The following is a 15825-nucleotide window of genomic DNA, read 5'->3' on the forward strand; positions in this document are numbered from 1 at the left end:
CTGGACCTGTCTAAAGTCATGCCTGTTTATTTTGCATCTGTCATCTCAAATATGGTCTGTTAGAGAATTGCAGGGACAAAAGGCCTTTCTTAATCTATCCAGCTGCCTCCCACCCCTGCCAGAGCATCTCTGGGCTGTGCCTAGGGTAAGAGAGGCAAGCCAGAGGAGCATGAAATCAACCACAGTTTCTGCTTCCTTTTCTCACCACTCCCCCCAACTCCACCCCCAATCCCATCAAGACCTCTAATTCTGAGTGGCTGGAGCTGCTTCTAATGCCCATCCATGTCCCTCTCTGCCAGCTATGCACATGGGGCAGCCTCTAGAGAGGAGCACAATCCAAACCAAGAAACACTCAATGTCAGCTTCCTCAGAACTAAACTTTTGGGTAACTTTCCAAGCAGGCAACATTTTGGGGAATTTTGCTGTCACTTCTTCTGAAGGGCTTCCTAGGATAGGTTTTAATGTGCTTACAAGAAGCTGTGTTTAAGAGAGTATTAAGTTATTAGATTACTCCAGTAGATAAAATGTACTATAAGCATGACAATACGCTGTGAAAAAAAATCTCATATTCTACTTTAATACTATCTAATGTTATGAAAGAGTGAGTTCTTTGAACTAGATGAATCTTGACTTATAAGGCAGACTGAATTTAGAGCAGATACAGAAGATGTAGGGGTTTTGGAAGTGGCACGGAAATTCCTCTTTGATTAGGTTTAGTGGTATCACCTTTTTTAGACTTTCTGTATGTTTCAAGTTAGATGAGAGAATAACAACTTTAGGAAAGCAAATATATCTTTAGCCTTGGAATGGCAAATAGGCTTCTCTCCCCTTTTGAATTGAAAACCAGCAGGCAAAGATCATTGTTATTAGAGAGAAATGAAAGGCTTACTAGAAACGTACCCACAAAACTTCAATTGGACAAGCCCTGGAAAGTTCTATATACAAGTTAGGATCTACCTAAGCCCAGGGAGATATTGGGTTTGGATTACAGTGACTGAGAATGGCTGAATGTTAGTGAGGCATTTAACTACACCTAGACACATGAATTCCTTTAGTTTGAGCTCTATATTGTGTCTCTTAATTACACAGAATGTTCCTTTATATTTGTATTTATGTGCTTAAATGAAGTTCTATTTTACTGGAGAAAATAATTGTGCTTTGGCTCTGTTGATACACGCCTATAGGAACTCCCGACCAGAACGATATCACCTAGACCCTAGCATCCACCTCACAGAACCCAAATTGTGTGTTTCTGTCAAATGATATAAGACATGGGAATAAAATAAACACTTTAGGGAACATTTACTAGTACACCCACTTAAAAGACATTCACTGAGCGTCTCTCCATTCATGTTACTGGATACCAAAGGCCAGCACCAGACATGTAAGAATTCCTTACCATATTTAAGAAATGAAAAGGGATGGATAAATCTAGACAAAGAGTTTTATCCCTGGTTCTAAAGGAAACTAACTGAAATTCCAGGGAATTTCAGAGACTATATGTTTTTCTATTTTTCTTCCTCAATATATATCATCTCCAACCTCACCCTGCCTTAGAATAAAGGGGATAAGGTGGAAAGAAAAAAATGAGCCAAATATCCAAAAGTGAAATAAACATTTGAACACAATCACGCAAAGGCCAGGGAACCAGAAATTAATGTTTCCTTACAAAGGATGGATGATGACTAGTTAGGGCACTAACTGAGTACTGAGGTTTGCAGAACTGAGTACTGAGTACTGAGGTTTGCAGAAAGGGCCATAGTGGGTGCTTACTGTCAGGAGAGACTTAGCCTAGCATTTCATGACTTTTGTGCTTTCCACTTTATCATCAGACAATTCCCTTCCTATAGTTTAGAGTAAAAAAGCTGATATATGATAAAATGAATACTACAACGAATTGGGGGAAGAGGCAAATTTAGTTGATTTGAAGGAAAATGATGTTTCAGTAGAGATGAAAATACATATTCAATTATGTTTTTGTGAGGATGGCTAAAAGGTAGTGAGACTTTCAGTCAAATATTTGGGACAAGCAACAATTAAGTCAAATGCGGGGAGGCTTTGTCCCAGCCACATCTAAGCAAGAAGGAATTCGTTACGGAATTTGGTACAGTGTCAGAGAAGACAAAAATCCAATGCTTAGCTATGAATATTTTGTAAAATTATCCCGTGAAGCTTCATATATTTGAATTAATAACAGTTCCCTAGGCCAAAATGTAGTCTGGACTATGTGCCTTTCTAGCAAATACAGTAGTTGTTAGTAGTTGTTACAATGATTTTTAAACCACAACTATCAATATAAGAGTGGCTGCTGTATTCTGTGAGCCATCTGCTTCACACAGCCAGATGAAGTCATAGATATAAAATGCAGCTATGAGTTATATTATTGTATCTCCATAATGGTAGCATTTCACATATATTTTAAAACCTAGAAAAAGTGTCGAAAAGATAGGGTACAGAAAGAAATTACATGTCCCCTCATCCAACCCCCAACTACAGCTTTAGTGACTCAAAGAAATCTTAACTAAATAGTACAGTTATTTTCAGATAAGATATTTAAAAAGTAGACACAGTTACTCTCAAAAGTGATTTAGTGTCCATGTCTACTTCATCCTTTGTAAAAAGCAAGTATTCTCTGAACATCTCATTCATGAATAGAGAGAATGAAAGTGAATTAACTGGGATGAATAGTGACTTTAACAACAGCTAAAGGGATGCATCTAACGAAAATACCCAGCAGGACTTTGAAAATTCACTCACTGCCAGGCATGGTGGCTCATGCCTATAATCCCAGCACTTTGGGAGGTTGAGGTGGATCACTTGAGCCCAGGAGTTCAAGACCAGCCTAGGGAACATAGCCAGACCCTGTCTCTATAAAAAATAAAAGAAACTACCCGGGCATGGTGTCATGCGCCTGCAATCCCAGCTACTCAGGAGGTAGGAGGATCACTTGAGCCCAGGAGGTTGAGGCTGCAGTGAGACATGATGGAGCCACTGCACTCCAGCCTGAGTGACAGAGCAAGACCCTGTCTCAGAAAAAAAAAAAAAAAAAAATCACTCGCCATTCATATTCTAGAGAACTGTATCATCTCATTTTAGGAAACAGTACTTCTCACCTTCTCTGAAAAATATCCCTTGCCCCACCTACTTCCTTAGGCTACAAAAGTATTTCTCATTTTTTTTTTCATTACTGTTCTCCAAAAGAGAAAAAAGAATTTAAATACTCTCTTATGAGAGAATTAAATACTAAGGGATAAGATTTGTTGGGTGGGGATGAGCCTTGGAGGGCCACAAACCGTTTAATATTTAAGATATTTTTGGTCTCCCCAAAACCAGTTTTCCCATTGAGAATACTTGGGTTACGGTGACTTGACCCTTGTTCCTCCATCATATACCCTATTCCTTCTAAATTGTAGGAGGTTATTGCTAAATACTAAGCACTCAGGAAAGGCCTGTGGATGGTCAGCCAAGAGATCCGAGGAGAGGATGATCCTGAACCAATGCCACAGCACCCTCCAGACTTCTTCTTATGTTAGTATATACAACTCCTATTTGTTTAAACATTCCAGATATACTCAAATTAAAATTAGGTGAGGAACAGGGTTTTGCAAAACTGTTTTTTACTGTGGTATAATATATATAACAAAATTTGCCATTTTAACCATTTTTAAGTGTATAGTTCAGTGGCATTAATTACATTCACAATGTTGTGCAACCATTACCACCATTTCCAAAATTTTTCATCGCCCCAAATGGAAACTCTGTACCCATTAAGTAATAACTGCCATCCCTCCCACTAAAGTCCTTGGTAATTTATAATCAAATTACCATCTTTATGAGTATGCACAGAGATGCAAATTCTAGATATTTCATGTAAGTTGAATAACACAATATTTGTCATTTTATGTCTAGCTTATTTCACTTAGTATAATGTTTTAAAGATTCATCCATGTTGTAGCATGTATTATAACTTTATTCCTTTTTTGTGGTTGAATAATATTCCATTGTATACACATTTCACATTTTATTTAGCCATTCATCAACTGATGGACAAGGGTTATCTCTACTTTTGGCAATAATAGAGTTTTTAAAGATAAGTAATATATGTAAAGCATTTAGAACAGTGCTTGGTACCTAGGAACTCAGCAAATGTAAGCTAAAAAAACTATTATTACTATTGCTAAATACCAACCCACCACATCCACTTTGTCAACTGTCTTTCGTTTCAAGGGGAAATGAAGTAGTATGCGGGTACACTGAAAGCGTCATGAAGACCTACCATACAATTCGGAGCAAATGGTAGGTTCATAGGTCTGTGGCCGTCTGTGGTGCAGGTATAATGGATACAACCCCACATATCTGTCTGCCCATCCATTCATCCAGATTTTATTAAGTACCTCCTATGGGAAAAATACTATGCTTCAACCCTAAGCTGAAGTGACATATAATTAAATTGTTAAATGACAAAGAAGAAAAGGGGCAGCACTTAACCATTTCCAATGATGATGAAATAGTTCTACAATCAATCATGAGCTTCAAAACTTTGATTATAAGAGGTGCATCTCTGGGAGAGGATCTGCTTTAGGGGAAGGAGCATATACTAAAGAACACATTTAAACAGGGAGTGGGAAAGAGGTGGGGAGGAGGGAAGGTAATCCCCCTCTAGTGACAGTGGTGATAACACATCTTACTTCGGCACTGAAGACCTTTGACACTAACGTAGGTGGTCAATCATTTGAAATCCAACAACTCCAATAATGTTTGGAAGTCAGGTATTCATTGAGCACCTACTGTATGCAATATGTTTTATTACATAAAATAATAATCAGTTTGCCTTTACATATCTTACAATGTACTTAGAGAGTCAAGATTCATCACACAATATTGTGAGAAAACAAGTGGAAGAAACAGTGGGAAAATCCGAATGCCAGCGCCAGAGGGGCTCTGAGATGACATGTGTTGGCCATTCCTGGAGAACACACTCATGAAGGGGCTGAAAACAGAGGTGCAGTGAGTGTTAGTATGTGTGCGGGCAGGATATAAGACCAAAAGAGGGAGCAATACCATCAACAGAGGAGTGACATGGCACCAGAAAGGAGATAAGGAATGAGTACGTGGAAAAGAGGTTGGCTTGACTGGGTCCTGTGGGAAATAAGGTTCAATAGTGAGAATGGGGCCAAAAAGGAGACATGTACTCAATAGTTCATTATTTCCAGGCTAGTGACAAGAGAATATGGCTTCATGTCTAGATGCTGTAGCTTTGCATTCTGTTTTATCACCACCACCCCTGTCCATTTGTCCATTCTTTCTATATCTTGTTGCATTACAAATCACACACTCCAGGCAAGGTAATTAAAAAAATAATAAACTAGCCCCAACAAATTTTCTTTGGATGCTCTGAATAACCACTACTCTGAATCACCTCCTTCCCTGACTTTCATTTAAACTGGCTCACTTACTTGGCATTTCATGATGATCAAACCTGTCTTTGGTGGTCAACTTGATACTGTTACTGCTACCTGCAATATTAGACTCTAGAATGAAAAGTGCTAAGGATAGAGAACTTGTCTTTTGTGTATTATGTTGTGTCATGCTTAGGGTACATTTTCTGGCACTCTGTATTTAACAAGCATAACAAAGCACACCCAGGCTGAAGGATATCACATTTGCTGTACTTCAACACAACAAAAGCAGCAAGCCCAGTGGTCTCGCCCCCTAGGGTGGTTAGAAATTTCACTGGGAAATGAGGCCCTTATCACAATCCACATAAAAAAGAAATCATGCCTCAGGTGTATCTCTACATATACTAGAAAAGCCCCAGTGGAAATAAGCCTGAATGGAAATAACCTACAACCAGAAGACAATTGGTTTGCTTAAAGGAGGTTTAATTCCTACAACCACTCTGATAGTTAAATATTGCCAACTGTAGAAACTTAGTCACTTAAAATTACTCAGGTGGGAAACCTAAGGTGGGTATAGAGTTTCAGCAGGTAGTCTTTCAATTTGGAAAAGAAGAAACTATTGACCCCTGACGCTAATTTAATCTAGCATTTTAATCAAAAGGCCCGGCGTGGTGGTTCACTCCTGTAATCCCAGCACTTTGGGAGGCCGAGGCGGGTGGATCATGAGGTCAGGAGATCGAGACCATCCTGGCTAACACGGCGAAACCCCCGTCTCTACTAAAAATACACACAAAAAATTAGCTGGCCATGGTGGCGGGCACTTGTAGTCCCAGCTACTCGGGAGGCTGAGGCAGGAGAATGGCATGAACCCGGGAGGCGGAGCTTGCAGTGAGCCCAGACTGCACCACTGCACTCCAGCCTGGGTGACAGGGCAAGACTCCGTCAGTCATACAATTTTTCATAAGAAAGAGTTTGCTTTTAAGTTCTGGAGACTATTTTTGCTGAAACTCTTTCTAATGAAAAATTGTATGACTTCTTGATGTTACAAAGTATTTGCAACTTGTTATTTAGGTAACAGAAATGAGAATTTTGTTAACAACAGGGTTTTTTTTTCTTCTTCTTCTTATAGGCTAAATCAAAGTTTTAAGAGATTGGCTACTATTCCCCATTTATTGAAAATAATGTATTGTATATCCACACTTGCATCTTGGGAGAGAAGAGGACCCATGAAAAGGTTGCAATAATTAATGTGGTAACCACACTAGTTAGAAATTCAGTTAACTAATAGTGCACAAAATCATTATAATCCATTACAGAAATTAAAAAGTTAAATTCAGTCAGTAAACTGGCTATCAAATAAATGGACCAGTTAAAGAATATTTTAGAACCTGTTTTGATTGCATGAAAAATCGAAATTATGGTTTTCCTTCCTCAAATAATTGTTATTTTTTCCTCAAAAGCAAAATGAGCTTATCTTTCAATATGGTCCATCACCAAAAGGGTTAACATTTCCAAATCCTTCAGTAAGGTTAGACTACATAAAAACAAAATGCTACAGCCCATTAAAAAATCAGGTATTCCATTTTATGATATATATTTACATCTACTCAAGTCCATGCTTTGAAAAGAGCCATGTAATTTAATTGGCATTAAATAATGTTAATTTAATAGAAGGAGGAAGAAAGGTCTTCCCAGGTAGATATTAAAATAAGCCAAAAAAAATTGGCCAGGCATGGTGGCTCACGCCTGTAATCCCAGCACTTTGGGAGGCCAAGGTGGGTAGATCACTTGTCAGGAGTTTGAGACCACTTTGGCCAACTTGGGGAAAGCCCGTCTATGCTAAAAACACACACAAAAATTTAGCTGGGCATGGTGGCTCACACCTGTAATCCAAGCACTTTGGGAGGCTGAGGTGGGAGAATCACTTGAACCTGGGAAGCAGAGGTTGCAGTAAGCTGAGATTGCACCACTGAACTCTAGCCTGGGCTACAGAATAAGTGAGACTCTGTTTCAAAAAAATAAAATAAAATAAAAAATAAAGTAAACCAAAAAATAAAACTGAAGTTATAATACATAGATCCAGCCAGCCATGGTGGCTCAATGCCTATAATCCTAGTGCTTTGGGAGGTTAAAGCAAGAGGATTGCTTAAAGCCAGGAGTTCATGACCAGCCTGGGCAATAAAGTGAGATCCCATCTCTGCAAAAATTAAAATATTAGCCAAGCATGGTGGCAGGTGCCTATAGTCTCAGCCACTGGGGAAGTTGAGGTAGGAGGATCACCTGAGCCCAGGAATTTGGAGTCTGCAGTGAGCTATTATCGCACCACTGCACTCCAGCCTGGGAGCAAAATAATAATAATACATAGATTCATAGTAACTTACATCCCCAAAATTTAATCTAAAGACTTAACACTGTCTGAAAGATTATAATAAATATAAAATGTCTTTATTGTATTAATGCTGATACAGGTCACCAAACAAAAGGGGTAGAAATTTAAAAAGCTAATTTATTTAGAATACAAGATATGTTTGGGAGCATTAAGGAAATGTAGCATATTCTAATATGGATATCTGAAAGGTTTCCTTAAAGGCTTCCAACACAGACACAAGGGCAACATTTAATAGTCTAATTTAGATGGCATATAAACTCATGTATTTCCTTGAATCAATAGTGACTCAATCATTCACCTACTGGACAAATTTTACTGAGCACACGCTGTATGTCAGGCATCATGTTAAGCACAGAAGTCTATGTTGGTACCAATTCAGAGTTATGAAGCAGACAGGGAACAAACAATTACAATACTATGGATCAAGAACCCTGAAAGAGGGGAGCACAGGTTAGCACAAAAACATGGAAAGACATCAGTGCAGCTCAGCAAAAATAAAGGAAGACTCCTAGAGGAGATGACACAGAAAAAAAAAGTCTTGTAATAGGATTTAGCCGGGTGAAGAAGGGAAGGTCAGGGCATTCCAGGGAAAGGAAATAGAATATAAGGATAATCAAAGAAATTATGGCATGTTAAATGGTGCAGGGCATTGCTCAATAGGGCAAGAACACAGAATATATGAGTTGCAATATCATTTGCGGAGGCTGGAAAGGCAGGTGGGGGGCCCTTGTTTGCCTTAAAATGCCTCAATTTTCCAGAGACACCACAGAGCCCCTGAGGAATTTATCTGTATTTCTTAATATATTTCAACTGGCTTTAGTGTAGAGGATGGATGGAGGGAGGCTTAACTGGATGTAGGGAGATCAGTTGGGTGAAATGATAAAGACCGGGACTGAAGCAGGAGTAGTAGTAGGTCTGGAGTACACATTTGACAGACAAATCTTTTAGATGTATAATTAACAAAAGTTTATCATCAATTGAGTATGGAGGCAAGAAAGAAGAATGGATAGATTCTTAGATTTCTTGCTTGGGTAATCCAGGGCCTCAAATAATATGGTCAAGACTTCGAAACATGGAGGGAAGGATGGCTGTCAGTAGTAACCCAGCAAAATAGGTGCTTCTTTCTCCTAAAATCTATGTACTGGTTGATGGATGATAATTGGACTAGGCTAGGTTACGTGTTTATCACCTTGTGGTATAGAAATGGCCATAAGTATCACTGCTCCCACCAGGACTACATAAAGTGGTGCAGAATTCCTGAAAGGAAAGTGGGCAGAGGGAGAGATATGAAAAATAGTGTAGAGCAAATAAAAATAGCAGCTACTGTGATTTGTTATAGAAGCTGAGAGTAAGGGTCAAGGGAGATATTTGATAGCAAATTATGTATATGGATATGGAACTTGAGAGAGTTCTGGGCTGAAGATTGATTTGGCAGATAAGGCATGGATATGATAGTGTAGGGAAAAGAAAAGGTAGAGAAGAGAGTCAGAGGCAGAATTCTGAAGAACACCAACATTTTACAAGTAGAAGTGAAAACAAGTCCCCAAAGGTCTAAAATGGAATGGTTACAGAGATGGAAGGAAAACCAGAAAAGGTGTCATAGACATCAAGGGTGGAAGACAATTTCAAGAGAGTAGGATTCATCAATAGTGATTAATTGCCTCAAAGAGAGATAGCCTGGGCGTGGTGGCTAACGCCTGTAATCCCAGCACTTTGGGAGGCCAAGGCGGGTGGATCACCCGAGGTCAGGAGCTCGAGACCAGCCTGACCAACATGGTGAAAACCCGTCTCTACTAAATACAAAAAAAAAAAAAAAAATAGCCCGTAATCCTAACTACTTGGGAGGCTGAGGCAGAAGAGTCGCTTGAACCTGGGAGGTGGAGATTGCAGTGAGCTGAGATCGTGCGATTGTGCCACTGCCCTCCAGCCTGGGCAACAGAGTGAAACTTCGTCTCAAAAAAAAAAAAAAAAAAAAAAGAGATAAAGGCATTTGGCAGGTTTTAAAGGTGGGCTGAGTATAAACCAGTTCAGGGGAGGTTCTAATGAGGGACGCGAAGTCAGACTGCAGAAGTTGACAATGAATAGAAAGTAAGAAATTGGAGGCACAAATATAGACCACTCTCTCAAGAAGCTTGACTCTAAAGAGAAGGAAAAAAGAGTTGATAGTTGGAGTTAGACAGGAAAGCGCTAAACATGTTTATATGACGAAGGGATAGAACTGGCTGAGCAGGAAATGTAGGACAGAGATGTAGGAGAGTACTGAAACAAAGGTGCACTACCGCTCCTGGAAAAACCTTTTTTTTAAAAAAAAACAAGGTCATTAAAAATACCCAAATGTGCTTGGAGGCAAGCAAATGAAAAAGGAAAACATTTTTCAAGGACAGGTCAGATAGGACTAATAAATTCTGGGACAGGAATACACACTACCATAACCAAGAACACACAAGGGAAACTTGGCAGCTAGATAAAACCTTGGACCAACATACACTGTATTGTCTAGAATCAGCTCTTACTCATCATGAAGACATATGTAGTCATTACGGGCAGAGGAGAACACAACCTGAGAAACATGGAAAATACCCTAAACAGATAAAAGGCACAATTTGTAGAGGCCTGGTAAGCTAAGCATTATTTTCAACTGCACAAACACAGTTCTTCCCAAGGCTGGAGAAATGGCAAAAGTTTTTAAATTCTATTCCTTTGCTTTTGGGAAATCTCATGTATAAATAACTTAATGATTTATTTCATTGGTTCACTCTTTCATTCAACAAATCCTGACTGAGGATTTATCACGTGCTAAGCACAAGCCCAGTCAGAGCACTGATTCTTAAGTGAAATAGGGGATGGGGATTAATTTTTGAAAAAGCGCATTCAATTTACCTATGATCTTTGTAATGGAAAATACAAAGTATAACCTGTCAGAAATCTTCTTGGCTGGTGGAATATATAGAGGATACAGTGAAAAACCACTGCAGGTCACATTAGTTTTAAAAGCAGGACAGACATTGGCCCAAGGACTGAAGCATTTCTGTTTAGAAGGGATTCAATATGAAGATAAAATATGTAGATTCCTTCTTCCTCCTTGAAGTTCAATTTCTAATTTCAGGATATGGAATAGGCAAAACATGGAAGAAATATCCAATTAATTTGTGGAGATATAGACCTGTATTTTTTTTTTCTAGCCTACTGACCATCTGTTCTTTAAGGTTCTTAGCGGGATCATTCCATTCTCTAAATCGTCTTCATTTCTTCTATATCTTTAGGGTTAGGAAACTCAAACAGCTACCTGAGGTAGAAACTTCCAGATTTGCTTTACAGACAGTAGCTAAGTTTCCTGCAAAAAGAAGAGGAAAGTTTTGTGTTCCTGTTTTAAGCTGTGTTAATTGATAGCTACAACTGGTATAGTGTGAGATAGAAGGCTGCATACAGTCTAGTCTGTTCCAGGCTCAAAAATAGGTGTGGATAAACATAAATTCTCCTGAAGATCCAAAAGAAGGATGAGGGGAGAAAACTGCAGGAAGAGAATGAGTATTTAGGTTTCATCTTATACCAACCGCCTGTGTGTGTTTCGGCATCCATTTATTTATTTATTTATTTATTTTTGTCCTGAGAAGGCCTATTCAAATGACTAAGTTAACAACATCACACACAACATGTTAGCGTACAATGTACCCTGTAGATGTAAAAATTCACCTTTGTTTTCCCCTTGTTCTTGAACGAAATCTTCTTTGCTAGCCTCCCAAATCTTCCCAGCCATTATGTAGAAATACACTCATTTTAAAACAAAATAAATTATGTACCTTTTGAAAAAATTAGAAGAAAAACCATACACATAAACACACATATGCACAATGACATTGACACTACTCTGTTCCTTCTCCCATGTGCCTCAGAGTTATAGCCAACACCTGTGGCCACACAAGGGGCAGATTTGGCAGCTGCAGAACCCAGATGTCAGACACTGGATTGTACCTGCCTGGCAGCAGTCCTACGTTGGAACCTGTCTCCTTAACTGACCTCTGAAATGCTCTATTGTCTGACTCCCTTTCTGGCCTGGGTAGTGACTTGCAAGCTCTCTGTTGGGGCTGGTTCAGAGTCAGTCAACTGATGGTTTGTTCTGCATGCAATTATCCTTTGCTTTACCTTTGATTGTAAGGCATTTATTTATTTATTTATTTATTGTAAGGGTGAAAATTGGGATTGGATAAATTCTTGACAAGGAATTATGTTCAAGTTTCTTGCAAAGACTACATAAGTTGTTTTTTGCTTTGATTGTGTGTTTCCCAAATGAAACTGAATGAGATCCACTCATCCAATTTACGTTTTAGCATGCAGTGAGCTTTCGCTAATGAGAAGTAAAATTATGAGATTCTTGGGCACTTTTCCCCTCCAAAAGAAGATTGGTTTCCTTTTATTGCTGCTTTTTCTTCTTCTTTCTTCTTTCTTTCTTCCTCTTCCTGTTCCTCCTCCTCCTCCTCCTCCTCCTCTTCTTCTTCTTCTTCTTCCTTTTATTGCTTCCTTCTCCTTCTCCCTTTCTTCCTCTTTTTTTTTTTTTTTTTTTTTTTGGCAGGGTCTTACTCTGTCGACCAGGCTGGAGTGGCACAATCACAGCTCACTGTATCGCCTCAGCTTTGACCTCCCCAGGCTCAGATGATCTCCAACCTCAGCCTCCAGAGTAGCTGGGATTGCAGCTACCAAGCCCAGCTAATTTTTTTGTAGAGACGGGGTTTCACCATGCTGCCCACGCTGACTTCTACTGCTTCTTAAAACTACCTCTTAATGTTGAAAATGAAATCCATCTTTCTTTAGAAAATTAAGGAGGTACAATTTTATTTTTGCTATTACTAAAAAAAAAAGTCTCACCTTTTACAGAGAAGAGCTCTTTGTATCATCAGTTGTCCTGATTCTTTAAAGAGGAAATAATGACATTACAATCTCATTTCCATACCACTTGCTGAAGAATGACATTATTTGTAAGATGCAACCATCTTTGGAATAAAGTAGGAAAAGGCCAGGTATCTACGAGGGCTCCACTTACAATGCAACACTGTTAGCCCTACAAGGAAGGCCTGTGGTATATATAGTTATTCATGGCAAGCTAAGGAGATACATGCCTGACATTAACAGGAAGATAAATTTTGAGGAAACCATAGAATATACTGTCATATCCAACATAAAATGGTATTCATCTGCACCATGTAAAACGTTCCAAATTTTATCGACTTTCATAAAAATGTAAATATGTCTCTTGGATAGCGCTGATTAAGACTTGGAAAAAAGATGGAAGATTCCTGAGTTCATACTAATATAAATAATTGATAAATAAATTGGGCAAAAGAGACAAATCTCTTATGCAGAAGAATTCCAAATAATTTATGTGATAGTCGCCTTTCAAGGAGGTGGAGTTTAATTACCCACTGCTTGAGTGTGGGCTGTGCTTTGTGATTTAATTCCAAAGAGTATAGAAAGGTTGGGGGGAATAACTTTTGCAGTGGAGAAACCTGAGAAGCACTACTTTGGCCAGGTATTCAAAGTCAGCATCATCAGTAATAAGTCATGTTTATAGCTTATACTACCCTCAATATGATATAATCTCACTGAAGGGCGTATCACCTTTTTAATATTTCTCCAAAAACCCATATCTCTAGTCTAACCATGTGAAGACATCAGATAAACCCCACTTGAGAAATATTCTACAAAATACTTAACCAGTACTCCTCAAAACTGCAAGGTCATCAAAAATAAAAAGTCTGAGAAACTGTTGAAGTCAAGAGGTGCCTAAGGAGATATGACGACTAAATAAATGTAATGTGCTATCCCAGATAGGCTGCTGGAGGAGAAGAAGGACATTAGAGGAAAACTATGAAATCTGAACAGGGTGTGCAATGTAGTTAATTGCAATGTACCAGTGTTGATTCCTTGGTTGTGACAAATGTACTGTAGTTATGTGAGATGTCAACAACAGGGGAAACTAAGTGAGAGGTATATGGGAACTCTCTGTAGTATCTTCATAATTTTTCTGTGAATCTAAAACTATTCCAAAATAAAAAGTTTATTTAAATTTTTAAAAGACTGACATATTGTCATATCGACTGAAACAGAGTTCCCTGCATCAATCAATACTTCTTTCTCTCTTTCCCACACACACCTATCTGCCAAACCATATGGCATAGAGTCCTTTTCCTGAAACATAAGAATACTTAATCCTTCAAGCCAATGTAGTATGAATGGAATTGGACTTATTCTGAAAGTTTTAGATTTCCCAATAATACCTAGATTTCCCAATAATACCTAGATTTCCCAATAATAACTACTAGGTCATGCCCTCAGTAATATGTGACAAATGCTCAAAAGATAATGTCCATAAACCTGTATTTCCCAAAAACTTTAAAAGACAAAACATCCTTCAACTACATTTCCAATAAACTTATATTTTGTGTGAGTTATTGACATAATTAATAAGATAATGCATTAATCTCTGAAAGAAACATATTCTTTGCTAGATTACTGAGGGCAGTGTTCATTTATTGATCAATTGTTACCATGGGAGGCACAGAGGTAGTCTGATGCACTACGGTTTCAGAACATGAGTGAGATTCTTTCCTTGCTTCTCCTTACTTGTCATTTAGAATTATGAGAAATGAAATCTCTGGGAATTTTAGAGGAATTTTTTAATACTGTTTTGAATTCACCATTTTTCTTTAAGAGAAGAAAAAAACAAGTGTTGACGTCAATGAATGTTTACCATAAAAAACTATTATGGATTTGATCTGCAATTGTTAATAAAAATCGTGCCTTTGTTAACATTTTAATGGTACAATTTTAAAGTTCAGTTGATCAAAATTTAATTAGCCAGGATAATAAACTGGTCAGAATCGCCTCTCTCATTCTGTTTTTAGGAAAGAATGCAAATGTCTTTAAAGAAAGCTTGGGAAAAAAATATATGCAAGTTCTTGAACGTATTTTAGGGCTAAAAATAAGATTCAAGGCTGGGCACAGTGGTTCATGCCTGTAATCCCAGCACTTTGGGAGGCCTAGGCGGGTAGATCATCTGAGGTCAGGAGTTCAAGACCAACCTGGTCAACATGGTGAAGCCCCGTATCTACCAAAAGAAAAAAACAAAAAATTTAGTCAGGCATTGTGGCAGGCACCTGTAATCGCAGCTACTCGGGAGGCTGAGGCAGGAGAATCGCTTGAACCCAGGAGGAGGAGGTTGTAGTGAGCCGAGGTCATGCCATTGCATTCCAGCCTGGGTGACAAGAGCAAAACTCCGTCACAAATAAATAAATAAGTAAGATTCAGTAAAATCACCTGCACATTCTATACCTATAGTACTTTGCAATAATAACATATATTAGGAAAAAGACTGTAATAATGAGAAAAAGAAAAAAATGTTCACTATGGAATTCTTAGCTAAGGCAGAACAGTCAACTAACATATTTTAGGAATATTTCTCATAGTAAGGTATTTAATATGGAAAAAAATACTGGGAAGGAGGGGGATCTACAGTTAGTATAGGTACCTTTTTTTTATATTACTCTTCAAGAAGTTCAATTAATATGTATTTTGCATTTCATTATAGCATTGTGTGTGTATGGTCAATAACGAGAATTATAACAATCCCTTTCCCAGAATACTGATGATGCGCTAGGCTTTAGGCTGCCAGGCATTTGACATACACCACCTATAACTTAACATAACGCTGCAAGTTATGAACAATTAGTGTTTAACAATTGAGAGAACTGAGGGCACCAGAAGTCAGGGGACTGATTGAAAGCTCCACAGCTTATAAGGGAGGGAGCCATTACAAACTCTGTCTGGCTGCCTCAATTGCCTGAACTCTTTCCCACAATATCATACAGCTTTGTTATCATATATTATAATTACTAACACTATTAAAGCAGGCATTTATTTATCACTAAGCGATTTAAGTCATATAGTCTTTCTAGGCTTCAATTTTCTCTTGGGTAAAATGAAGTTGACTTACTGATTTCTAATGTTTCATAGAAATATTAATTTATATACAGAATAAAAAAT

At 38.3% G+C, this 15825-nt stretch overlaps 1 protein-coding gene across 1 annotated transcript in view; it reads right to left on the bottom strand.

Moving 5' to 3' along the window:
• Positions 1-243: 243 nt before the first annotated feature.
• The window catches only part of UMAD1 (UBAP1-MVB12-associated (UMA) domain containing 1), a 261998-nt gene continuing 246416 nt past the window's right edge, over positions 244-15825 (bottom strand). The window contains exons 5-7 of the mRNA XM_058440621.1: positions 14948-15037; positions 9812-9926; positions 244-477 (exon numbers count right to left, since the gene is read on the bottom strand). Of these exons, the coding sequence (XP_058296604.1) occupies positions 244-477; positions 9812-9926; positions 14948-15037 (439 nt within the window). The remainder of the gene's footprint in view (positions 478-9811; positions 9927-14947; positions 15038-15825) is intronic.

The sequence above is a fragment of the Hylobates moloch genome, unplaced genomic scaffold (genome assembly GCF_009828535.3).
Source record: "Hylobates moloch isolate HMO894 unplaced genomic scaffold, HMol_V3 SCAFFOLD_1, whole genome shotgun sequence".
NCBI classification, from domain to species: Eukaryota; Metazoa; Chordata; class Mammalia; order Primates; family Hylobatidae; genus Hylobates; species Hylobates moloch.